Below are 12136 nucleotides of genomic sequence, written 5' to 3'. Positions count from 1 at the left end.
CAGGTGCAGTTAGACTGGCTGTCTCTCTTACTTATAATTTTAGTATATTATAGAAAAATACCAAATTTTAGGTGAAGAAGAAATACATGATTTTTAAAAATGTATTACTCAACCTGGCACATAATAGCATTTAGACAGTGTTTATTGAATAGATAGATGGATGGATGAAGGACTAATGATACCAATCCATATGTTGTTTTTAAAAGGAATTCACTGAGATAAAATTTCCATTTGCAAAAAAAAAAAAAAAAAACAGGAAAAAAACAAAAAATCCCCTATTTTTAGCTTAAAGAGCAAATATAAATATTATTACTTTATTTTACCAAGAGTTTTACAGATAACATTATATATATACATGTATATGTATATTAATTCATTTTACATCCAGAGTTGCTATAGATTTCTTGCTCATTACACCAATTTGAAAATTGAGGCTTTAATTTTGAAAGATATAGTGAACAACTAAAGAATCTAGCAAAAAAACTCCTCTGATTTCTTGTTTTTATGAAAAATTCTGGAGTATTTTAAATAAGGAACTTTTTTTTTTTTTTTGCTATTCAGGGGCTAAGATTGGCTCGCAAGAGGCATTTTATCTATATGCTTGTGGACCCAACTATACGTCCATAATGCCATGTAAATATGGCAAGCCTGTGAATGACTACTCCAAGTACATTAATAAAGAAATTTTGCAATGTGAACAAATCAGAGAACTTTTTATGACCAACAAAGATGTGGACATTGGTCTTTTAATTGTAAGTTTTCATTTTATAGGTTTTAACTTTTTAGTAACTGTTATGTATGTTTATTGAAGGTGAATTAGCTGTGATTTGATTTTTAGAGTTTTTCTTTTCTGTTTCTCAACATTTTCTTTACTTACAAATGTTTTTCTTTTTAATTAAAATACTTTGACTTCCTCAAAATTTGTTTTCAGGTTTCAAATTTTCATCTGCTTTTCCTTGGAACTATATTTCTATACTAAGTATTAGTTTCGGTTATACCTGTTGTTTATCACTCAAGAAAAACTTTTATGCTATAATAAAAATATAATACATATTAGCCTTAAAAATTGCTTATTATATTTCCTTTCCATACTTATAAATAAGTGCTAATTTTTATTTTTTAATTATACATATTAAGATTTTAGAATATTCTTTTTCTTTCTTTTTTTAATGTTTATTTTAATTGGAGGTTATTACTTTATTCTTTAATATCAATAGCAACTAGGAATTTTGCTTTCAAATTATTGCTAATTCTGCTTATATGAGACTCTTGATTGCATTTTATACATTATTCTGATATATTGTTATACTAATACACAGTTTAGGAGCTTGTGATGGATACTTTTCATTATAGCAACTAGGAAATTGATCCTTCATAGTCTAAAACATGTAAGTCTTGAGTGGTATTAAGTATTTGTGGTAAAATAGATATAGAATTTAACTAAAGATCTGGTATTAGACCCACAATCTTTTTCTCCGTAAGGAGTATTCAGAAATGGAGCTTAGGGGCATTTTGGCTGTCCACTGTTATTGAATGGGGGCCAGAGATTGTAAATGTTCTACAGTGCATGGGTAGTATCCAACCAGAATCACCCAGAGGACTTGCCAAAACATAGATTGCTTCAGTAGATCTGAAGTGTGGCCCAAGAATTTGCATTTTTAACAACTTCTGAGGTGATGTTGCTGCTGTTGGTTGGGGCCCACACACTGAGTATCTCTGCTTTAGGAAGACCAAGGAGCTCATCATACAATGGATGTTTGTTCAGATAATTTTAGCTCTCTGGTTTTTGGCTAATCCTTTTTTCACAAAAAAAAAATACGTATTCTTAACCTTTTATTTTGCCTGAAAAAAAATGAGGTTATAATTCAACAGAAATTATCACAAGTAAAAATTATACAGGTTTTATGTGAAAAATCTTTTTTGAAAGCATATTTTTTTGAGCCTGACTTTTTTAGCTTGGTATTTTGGGGTTATGAGTAAGAGGTCAGACAGACATGGTGCCCTCCTAGCAAGGTGTTGGTATCAGATGGGACTTGTTTCAGATAATCAGGCATTTTATCAGGTTTTTAATGAAAACTACTGTAGATTTATGATTTTGTTTTACCCAGCATAATCGTAGACAATAGACTGCGTCATCAGTTTGGTTGGTATGCAGATGTGCTAGATGATGTCTAATGAAACTATGCTTGAATCACAGTGGGTTGAACATGATCGAAGCCCAAAGCCTCCGGCTGCTACATGATTTTCCATAAGCGTGATCCTGTAGCAGCCTTCATTGAGAGCATCTCAGAGTACATTTTGTTTTTAAAGTTTACCATAATTTTTAAAGTAATTGATAGAATATTTGACAGAGAGCTAGAACCTAATCAAAACTACCCTTTGCTTGGGAGAAATACTCAGTTTGTTAGGTATGCTGATAGTTTGGGGTTTTATTCTAGTGGAAAGAATGCTCTAGTTTATAGAGTCATATTTAAATGAGTAGGCAGCCCATGAGCAAATTCAATACCAAAATACATTTGAATACATTGACCCAGAGTCCCATCTCATAGGGTTGTAAGGATTGGTTACTATTTATAAATGCATAGAACAGTTCATAGAACATGAGTATGGTAGGGATTTGTTATAGTGATAGGTATAATTTCATGTTTATTCTCAAAAGATCAAAGCTGGAATTTTTCTAAGCCTTCATATGGTTTACATGTATTGACCACTCCTAAATGAAATGGATCTTTTTCTTTGTGGAGAGCTGTCTTGCTTTTCATGTCCATCTTTGTTTTGTGCAGTGACTGTCTTTTTTAAAACAAAGGAAAAGATTTTTTGCTTGTCTTTTCACTTTGAAATAATCCATTTGCTAGTTGATAATGTACTTTTTAAACTGTCTAGTTATTGAAGGAAATTATTTGTGTTTCAGGAAAGTCTTTCAGTTGTATATACAACTTACTGTCCTGCTCAGTACACCATCTATGAGCCAGTTATTAGACTTAAAGGTCAAATGAAAACCCAACTCTCTCAAAGACCCTTCAGCTCAAAAGAAGTTCACAATATCTTATTAGAACCTCATCATCTAAAGAATCTCCAGCCCAGTGAATGTAAAACCCTTCAAGGCATTCTGCATGAGATTGGTGGAACTGGTATATTTGTCTTTCTCTTTGCTAGGGTAAGAATCACTGATTGTAATTTTATTTAAAGATAAACTACTTCTTTATTATTAATAATTTTTAGGATTCCCTTTTGATTAACAGTAAAGCTATGTATCAACTATATTAAACTTTCAAGATTAGAAAAGCACACATTGTTTAGAATGTCATCAAAGTTTCTGCCACAATAATTTTTTTGTTAAAATTTCTTTTTAATTTATGAAGATTTGGGACTTCCTTGGTCTTCTTGTGGTTGAGACTCCACTCCCAATGCCCGAAGGGCATGGGTTCGGTCCCTGGTCAGGGAACTAAGAATCCTGCATGCCATGTGGTGCAGTCAAGTAAATAAGTAAATAATTTATGAAGATGTCAGAGTTTTCTGTTATCCAGAAATGTAACTAGAACCATTAAGTATTAAGTGTATAAGATTTAATATTGCCAATGAGAAAAAAAATGCTATAGTAAAAGTAGAGACGAAATGTGAAGATTTGTGAAATTTGTTTTCCCTTGAAACTTCCAGATGCTTGGGGAAAAATAAAGGTCAACAAGTAAGTACAAAAATAACTTATTTGGAATTGAAATTTTTTGAAAGAGAAGGAGAAAGTCAAAAAGTTTGACTCATGCCATGGATACTGTTTTAGAGAATTACGTTTATTTATCTGTTGTGTTTAGCCATCTATGGGCTGGAACAATCTTTTTCCTGAGGTGGAGTAGACAGTGGTGTACCTGACTGTTTCAAGGACTGCTAAAATCCAAATAGAGGGTACAAATGGTCTCGCTTCAGTACGAATCATTTCTACTTCCTTGTGGTCCAAATCCTTGTTTAATTAAAGCAACCCTGATCTTTTTCACTTCCAAATTTTATGCTTAAGTGTAACTTCTGCATCACTGTCATATGTCTCCCTTTTTTTTTTTCTTTAGTGGGGGCACCTTTGATTACTTTTGTAATAAGAGACATATCAATGTTAGTTGTTATTGTATCCTTCCTCCCCTACAAAAGTAAAATTCAGTTTCCTTAAAACCCTTACAGGTATAGCCTACCTTTTGAGCTTAATCTGCTCCATCTAGCCAGATAGGCAACCTGCAGCCTCCTAAATGTACTGTGAATCCAGTCTTCATCTCTCTTCTGACTGCGTCCCACCCTTGGACACCTGTTTAGCCCTGCTTCCTGTGGTTTTGCTCTCTCTCCCAGTGATCTTCTTCACATAGGCTTCCTGTCCTGAGCAGGATGGACTCAGAAGTAGTTTTTATGCTCTCATGCATTCATATTGTCTCACTGTTCTTTGGCTTTTCAGATCATAATAGGATGTTTGTTTCTTACATATAGTAGTTGTCAGAAAGCATTGGGGGAATTGAAGTACAAGTCACAATCGTTAGTTTTTATTCTGTCTTATGTTTTGACCTATCAGCAGGCCCCACAGGAGGTAGGTAGTTTGCCTGTTTACAGTCTAAGCAGTCTGTCTATCATTTTATCTTCCACAGCATAGAACATAGAGCCTGTTTGTTGACTAAGCATCAAAAATATGAAGCATTTTGCTGACACTTCAGATCACCAATAAAATGCTACTGACTTCTAAGGTTATCAATGTTATTTTAGTTAATTTATAGCATATTTGAGACATAAGAGCATGGAACTTATCGGTTTTATTTGTTTAAAATTCTTAAGTAATTATAAACAGTGTCAGCAATAAAAAATAAACTTTCAAATGAGACTGATTAGATTGGTATTACATAATGGAAGATAACCCCACATGTTAAGTTTTTAATCTCGACAAATTAGAAAAAATTTATCTACTTTGTTTTTAGGTTGTGGAACTCAGTAGCTGTGAAGAAACTCAAGCGTTAGCATTGAGAGTTATACTCTCATTAATTAAATACAACCAACAGAGAATACATGAGTTAGAAAACTCTAATGGACTTTCCATGATTCATCAGGTGTTGATCAAACAAAAATGCATCGTTGGCTTTCACATTTTGAAGGTACGTTCTCATAAAACTTATTCTCAGGGTTTCGTATACAGTGATACTTACCTCTTCATTAAGTCTCTTAGTAATAGAGTTTCGGGTTTCAGTTATTCCTGAAGAAAATTAAGGAAACTTGATAGTATGTATTTAATCAAATGAAGCCTCTTCTGGGTTTTTTGTCATTTAAATAATTACATTTTCATTTCCTCTAAAACATTTTAGAAGAATATATAAAAAACAATTAAGGTTTTTAGATCTTGATAAGCCAGTGATACCTCCTGGGCTGGCCCCTCATTCTGTACACTGGTGATAGTGACTCATACACAGACTGCTGCTTGCTTCAGCACCCACAGGTGTGGGGGCAAACCCAGTTCTCCAGACACCTAGTGCTGTGCAGTTCTCCGGAGGCAATGCTGCTATAGAGTTAGTGTCTTAAAGCTGTATTAGCTTTTTATTTTGATCCAACTGTAATCACATATTTAAGTATCTTTCTAATTAAAGGCACTTGGTAATGTTGTGAAAGTATTTCTTTCCGAGGGTTCTAGTATTAAGGCAAAAGACCAATGCCTGTTCCCATGCCCCCAGACTCCAGCTCTTAAAATGAGCAAGGTCCATACACTTGTGGCATGAATACTTCTTAGAAAAAGTTTAAAACTCAACAGATTCATTGAATTTTAAAAATAGGATGTAGTTTATTTTACTCCATATTTGAAACTAAATAGTCATTTATAAATATTTGAAATTTGGGGGTTTTCTTATCACTTGTATTGTTTTACAAAACAAGGTAAAGATACCTTGTGAAATGCTGAGTTATTCAGTAGTTTTCTTTTGAATTTAATGTTATGAGTGCTAAGTGCTAAGAAAGCTTAGTATTTCTGTTGAATTTTTGGATTGATTATTGATGCATCTTATATTAATGCTGTTTTTCCATAGACCCTTCTTGAAGGTTGCTGTGGTGAAGATATTATTCATATCAATGAGAATGGAGAATTTAAGTTGGATGTAGAGTCTAATGCTATAATCCAGGATGTTAAACTGTTAGAGGAACTATTGCTAGACTGGAAGATATGGAATAAAGCAGAGGCATGTACTTTATGTGGTTAAAAAGCATTTGTTATGAATTTACCCTCTTAGCAATTTTTACATGTACAGTACCAACCATATACACTTTTTCATATGGCAGATCTCTAGAACTTTTTCATTTGGTTTGACTACTCTACTCAGTAGACAGCAGCTCCCCGTTTCCCTTCCCCCAAGTCCCTGGCAGCCACCATTCTACATTCTGTTTCTTTGGTTTGATTGTATTAGATATTTAATCCAAGTGGAATCATTCAGTGTTTGCCTTTTTATGATTGGCTTATTTGACTTAGCATTATGTCCTCAAGGGTTATCTGTGTTATAACATATGACAAGACTGTTTTCTTTCTTACACTATTCCATTGGATGTGTTTTCCACATTTCCTTTATTTGTTCATCTGTCATGGACACTTAGGTTGCTTCCACATTTTGGCTATTGTGAATTATGCTGCCGTGAACGTGAACGTGCAGAGATCTCTCTGAGATCCTGTTTTCAGTTATTTTAGATACAGATGCAAAAGTAGGATTGCTGAGTCATATAGTAATTCTAATTTTTTAAAAATAGAATTTCTGTACCATACTGAGAGGCACCATTTTACAGTCCTACCAGCAATGTGCAAAGGATCCAAGTTCTTTACCTGCTTACCAACAATTGTTATTTTTTGATAGTGTCTATTCTGTAGGATATGAGGTAATAATAATAACCTGTAGTTTTGATTTGCATTTCCCTGATGATTGGTTGATGAAGAGCATCTTTTCATATACTTATTGACCCTTTGTATATGTTCTTTGGAGAGATGTCCATTCAGGTCATTTGACTATTTTTTAATTGAGTTATTTGATTTTCTGTTAATGAGTTGTAAGAGTCATTTATATATTTTACATACTAATCCCTTATCTCATATATGGTTTGTAAGTGTTTTCTCCCATTTTGTATATTGCCTTTTCACTTTGTTGACTGTTTTCTTCGCTGCACAGAGAAACATGTACTTTTAAATATTCATCTAATCAGTCTTCTCAAAAACAAAACAAACTTACTGCTTCAGTGTAGTATTATCAGTGGAAATCTAGAGATTAATTTCTGTGCAAGGTTTTAGACGGCCATAGATACTGCTGACCTAGAGAATCAGGATCAAAACTTTGGCTGCAGGTAGTAGTTAGGGCAGTATTCAGGCTGGAAAACACCTGAATCAATCGGAGACTTGCATTTACCATAAACTCTGAAAGGGAATCCTACTAAGAGTGTGTGGAGTTGAGTCAAGGAGAGGGAAACGGACACACTTCTGAGTAGGGGAGCCATGTTGTCCAGAAGTCAGAGCTGTATCCGTTTGCAGAGCAAGGCTATGAAGTCTTGGCTTCATGGTAGGCACAAGCTAAGGAGCATGCTTTGATCTTAGATCTAGGAAGTCTTAATAACTGGATGATGAATTGTGTGGTCTTCACAAGGACCCAGCAAGGAAAGCGAATGTGGGGCTTTTTCCTTCTGCCCTAGCTAAAGTATAGTCTTCATGGTTTGGTTCGTAGAGCCTCCTCAGTTCTAGTGTAGACTGTAGATTGTCTAGAGTTATTTAGAGTGTAACACCATTATCATCAAATGTAACTGAAGACCAATTCAATGTGTATACCTTTACAATTGTAAAATATTTGGTTACTTCCAAATTTGGCAACAGTCACCCCAGACTTACTATCAATAATGAGTTATGAAGCTAAAGAAAGCTCTTCTAATCTATCGTTAACAAAAATAAATTTTGACCAAACATGCTAGAGGAGAGAGAGATTATTCTGTTCTCCCTGTATAAAATTATATTACCAAATTATTGTTATATGAAGAAGCAGTCCAAGAATATGCTCCTACAAAACACAGGGGAAAGTATTATGGAGCTGTGTCAAGCAGCTAGCTTTTTCTAGATTTTATGGTATTTGTCAGTTTTTAAAACTTTCTATTTCATTGTGACTTCTCATTCTGAATAAATTCTCTTTGGGAATTTCAGAATGCACATCTCCATGTACATTCACGTATAATATATATGCATTTGTGAACTTCTTTGTTGGCTCAGCAGTAAAAAATCTGCCTGCCAGTGTAGGAGACACAGGTCCAACCCCTGCATCAGCAAGATCCCCTGGAGAAGGAAATGACAACCCACTCCAGTATTCTTGCCTGTGAAATCCTCTGGACAGAGGGGCCTGATGGGCTACAGTCCACGGGGTCACAAAGAGTTGGACACCACTTAGCAACTAAACAATAACAACAAATTTACGTATGTATAAAAATACACATGATGTTTCAAGGAGAGAAAGCTAATGCACATAGTGATAGTAAATGCAAACAAATTGGATCAAACACGGTATGAATATAAATATGTAATAAAGAAATAGCTCAATTGTAGATTATAAGATTGAATCTTAACTAAAAATTGACAGCTATTTTAGTATTTCAAAAGAGGATGCTAATTTGAGCATTAAAAAAGTTTGACTAATAAGCAAAGCATTTTTTGGTCAAATTCAAAACTGATATGCATGGATACTTCTATGGATTTGAGATAAATTTTTCTTTCTTTTTTTTTTAAATTTTCTTTTCTAATTGCTTTTTTAGCTGAGTTGTTCTGGTTTCTGTTTGTTGGTTGTCTAGTTATTGGTTTGTTAGGCACTGTTCTATTTTAGTATTATTTTTCAGGCCTGAATCAGGTTTTCATATTTGAGCTGCTTTGTCTTCAAATTTTCACATGCCTTTATCTTTCAGGGCATCTTGATCCTGTCCTATTAAGAGAGAGGCCTTGGTTAGAATAGTATGATTAAGTCTATCAATTCCTTGGCCTTTTCATTATTCATTTCCATCATGTAATGGCAGGAAAAACAGCAAACCTACAACCCAAACCCGTTAATTTTGCTTTTTGTTGATAGCTTTATTGAAAGATTATTTGAAGTAATAAAATGAGGTGAAGATTATTTTTCAGTAGTGGTTATCTATGTAAGATTTCTTTTTCACTATTATTGTGAATACTATGGGAGAAGCATTTTAAAGTACCTTAAGAGGATGCTAATTATTGTTTTAAACTGCATGATTAGTAATTGTGTGGAGGATTCTATAATTTGGACTTAAAAGTAAATTAATCCAAAATTCAGAATTTCTGCACTGTCAGTAAATATTTTCAGTTTAGTACATTTTTTTCTAAAAGTATTTGATTAAATGCTGAGTACACAAATTAGCATTGAAGTCTATATGTTTTTAATAATGCTCTTTGAAAATTATTTGCAAACAATTTATATGGATAATGTGTTTCTCTGTAGTAAATAGTAAATAAGTTCCCCAAGATAATTCATCTTTTGAAAATACTGTGCATCATTTAATGCCACAGAAAGGTTAGTGTCCTAAAGCCCCTAATGCAGCATTGCATTGAACATAAATTTTTAGAAATGACCTATTGTCAAAAAGAATAATAATCTGGGAATAAATTATTAGATTTGCTTTTTCAGGCAGATTTAATCTTTGACAAATTATGAGTGTTTACACAATGTTAAACTGATGTATTGCATGTCTTCTAAGAAGCACGAGCCATGTTTTCCAATAACCCTGTGCATATGTTTGTTTTCTCAGCACGGTGTTTGGGAAGCTCTGCTGGCAGCCCTAGAAGTCCTCATCAGAGCAGACCACCAGCAGCAGATGTTTAACATTAAGCAGTTATTGAAAGCTCAAGTGGTTCATCACTTTCTACTGACCTGCCAGGTTTTGCAGGTACTCCATATGTAACTTTACTTCTGGAGGTATTTTCTGCAGTGATTTTTGTTTAATAACTCAATACCATGGACTGAAATTCTGTGGAACTTCCAATGAGATTTTTTCTGTGAAAGAGGTAAAGAAAATGGGCAGAGAGAGGAGAACCTGCCCAGACAGGGGTGGTCTCTAGAGCCAAATAAGGTAGAAAGTTCCCAGAAAATGTGGACAGAGAGAATGCCGTCAGCTTGGAAATTCTTAATAGCTTACAATATTTCATCAGAGTGAAGAAGGCAAGACCCAGATTTCTGGGAACTTTAAGCATGTGTGGTGGATCATTGGAGGTAGTGAGGATACATGATTATTAGGAAGTCCAACAGCAAAAGGAAAGAGAAACAGACTGTTAACAAAAGCTTCACAATAGGTCAATTTAAGGGTTTTTTGTTTCTTTTTTTAATGAGGTAGGATACCAGTGACTATTTGTAAGGAGTCAGTGGAGAGGGCAAAGTTGAAGAAGCTTAGACTGGGCTGAACTCAAGAATGAGTAATTGAAGTGGTAACCAGGAGCCCTGGGAAGTCACAGGGGTACGATTTAGGAAGAAAAAAAAAAAGATGGTTGTGGCAGAAATAACACTGAATTGCAAGTTCGGAGATCTGTGTTCTTGTCTTGACTTGGCCATTGTGAGATCTTGACTGACTTTTGTAGACTCCTGTTCTCTCCATATATCTGAGGTAGTCAAACTAACCTATGTTAAAGTTAATATCTAGATTTTAAGTTTTCTGATTCAGCAATTCAAAAGAATATATGAAGAAGAGTGGATGTAGAGATATACTGTGTATTTGGACAGAGAGGAAAAATCTAGCCTTGATCTAGAAGCCAGCTGCTATGCACTGGGGAGGTATAGTTGGAATATATAAGTAATTTATTTAAATCTATCTTTATTTTTGGTAATTATGTAGCATTCTGCCAGGTCTGATTATTCCAGGCAGTAGATGGTGTAGTAGAAGGAGATCAAAGGTCTGAGTTTGAGTTATGCTGCACTACTGAGATGTTTTCTATGTGGTTTAAGTTAGTCATACAATCACTTCAGGCCTTCATATTGTAGAAATGAAGGATAAACCCTCTCTGAGCTGCTGCGAGTAATAACTTTGTAGACTGGAACACACTCTATTCATGTAACCAGTTTTGTCTATCAGAAATTTTCTCTTTTGAACCAAATTAGTAGTAGCAGAAGCAGTAGTGATAATAGTGCTAGTAGTAACTAACATTTACATGGGGCCATTGGTTTTAATAAATTTTAATAGCAAGATTGCTTGAATAGAGAAATAGCAACTCAGTTTTATGGTAAATATCTAGTCTAGAGCAGGAAACCAACCCAATTCTATCTTAAACAAAATTATCTTGCTTAAATGAGAAATATTAGTTCAGTTGATAGTTCTTTTTAAATTAAGGAGAGGTTTTGTTGTTTTTTTTCAGGAACACAAAGAGGGGCAGCTTATATCCATGCCCCGAGAGGTTTGTAAATCATTTGTGAAAATTACAGCAGAAGTCCTTGGATCTCCTCCAGATTTGGAATTATTGACGATTATCTTCAATTTCCTTTTAGCAGTTCATCCTCCTACTAATACTTATGTTTGTCACAACCCCACAAACTTCTATTTTTCTTTGCACATAGGTAGGTATAATCGTTTTTTTAGATCTTGGCTATTTCCACTTTTGTTTTTTTCTTCCCATTTGATCATGTTTGCTTCATATTCATTGAATGAACTCTGTGCTAGAAACTGCTCAGTTACACACTGGAATTGGGACAGGACAGAGGGCCATACAGTGAACCAGACATAGTCTCTGCCTTCAGAGAACTTAAAAACCAAGAGGTGAGGGTAAATGTATGTGCTGAAATAATTATAATAAATAATATCTGGTAAGTACCTAATAGATACAAAAGAAGAATTGATTTGATTTCAGGAGAGTTAGGGTTTCATCTTCAGATGTGGAGAGAGATTTAATAGATTAATAATCTGCCATAGGCATTGAAGAATTTTGATAGGTATTAATAGATTAGAGAATTACTATCAGGTGAAGAGAGTGACTTAAAGCAGGGAAAAATAGAGAAAATAAAGAATAGTGAATTTTACCTAACATAGGAGATTTGTAAAGTAGTAGAGAAATAATATTATAAATGTAGTTGGGGATCATCATTTATTCAACCACACACAAAATCATATTAAATGAGTCCTTGAATAT

General features: G+C 34.1%; 1 protein-coding gene across 2 annotated transcripts in view; it reads left to right on the top strand.

The window, feature by feature from the left end:
• The window catches only part of LYST (lysosomal trafficking regulator), a 164252-nt gene that overhangs the window by 71819 nt on the left and 80297 nt on the right, over window positions 1-12136 (top strand). For both annotated transcript variants that reach the window (XM_069571595.1, XM_069571594.1), the window contains 6 exons: window positions 562-752; window positions 2912-3157; window positions 4944-5117; window positions 6036-6185; window positions 9775-9912; window positions 11369-11567. In XM_069571595.1, coding sequence (XP_069427696.1) covers window positions 562-752; window positions 2912-3157; window positions 4944-5117; window positions 6036-6185; window positions 9775-9912; window positions 11369-11567 — 1098 coding nt within the window. The remainder of the gene's footprint in view (window positions 1-561; window positions 753-2911; window positions 3158-4943; window positions 5118-6035; window positions 6186-9774; window positions 9913-11368; window positions 11568-12136) is intronic.

Source organism: Ovis canadensis, chromosome 25, assembly GCF_042477335.2.
Source record: "Ovis canadensis isolate MfBH-ARS-UI-01 breed Bighorn chromosome 25, ARS-UI_OviCan_v2, whole genome shotgun sequence".
Taxonomy (NCBI): domain Eukaryota; kingdom Metazoa; phylum Chordata; class Mammalia; order Artiodactyla; family Bovidae; genus Ovis; species Ovis canadensis.
Note: the sequence above shows the minus strand (reverse complement) of the source record. Positions and strands in the feature narration are given on the sequence as shown.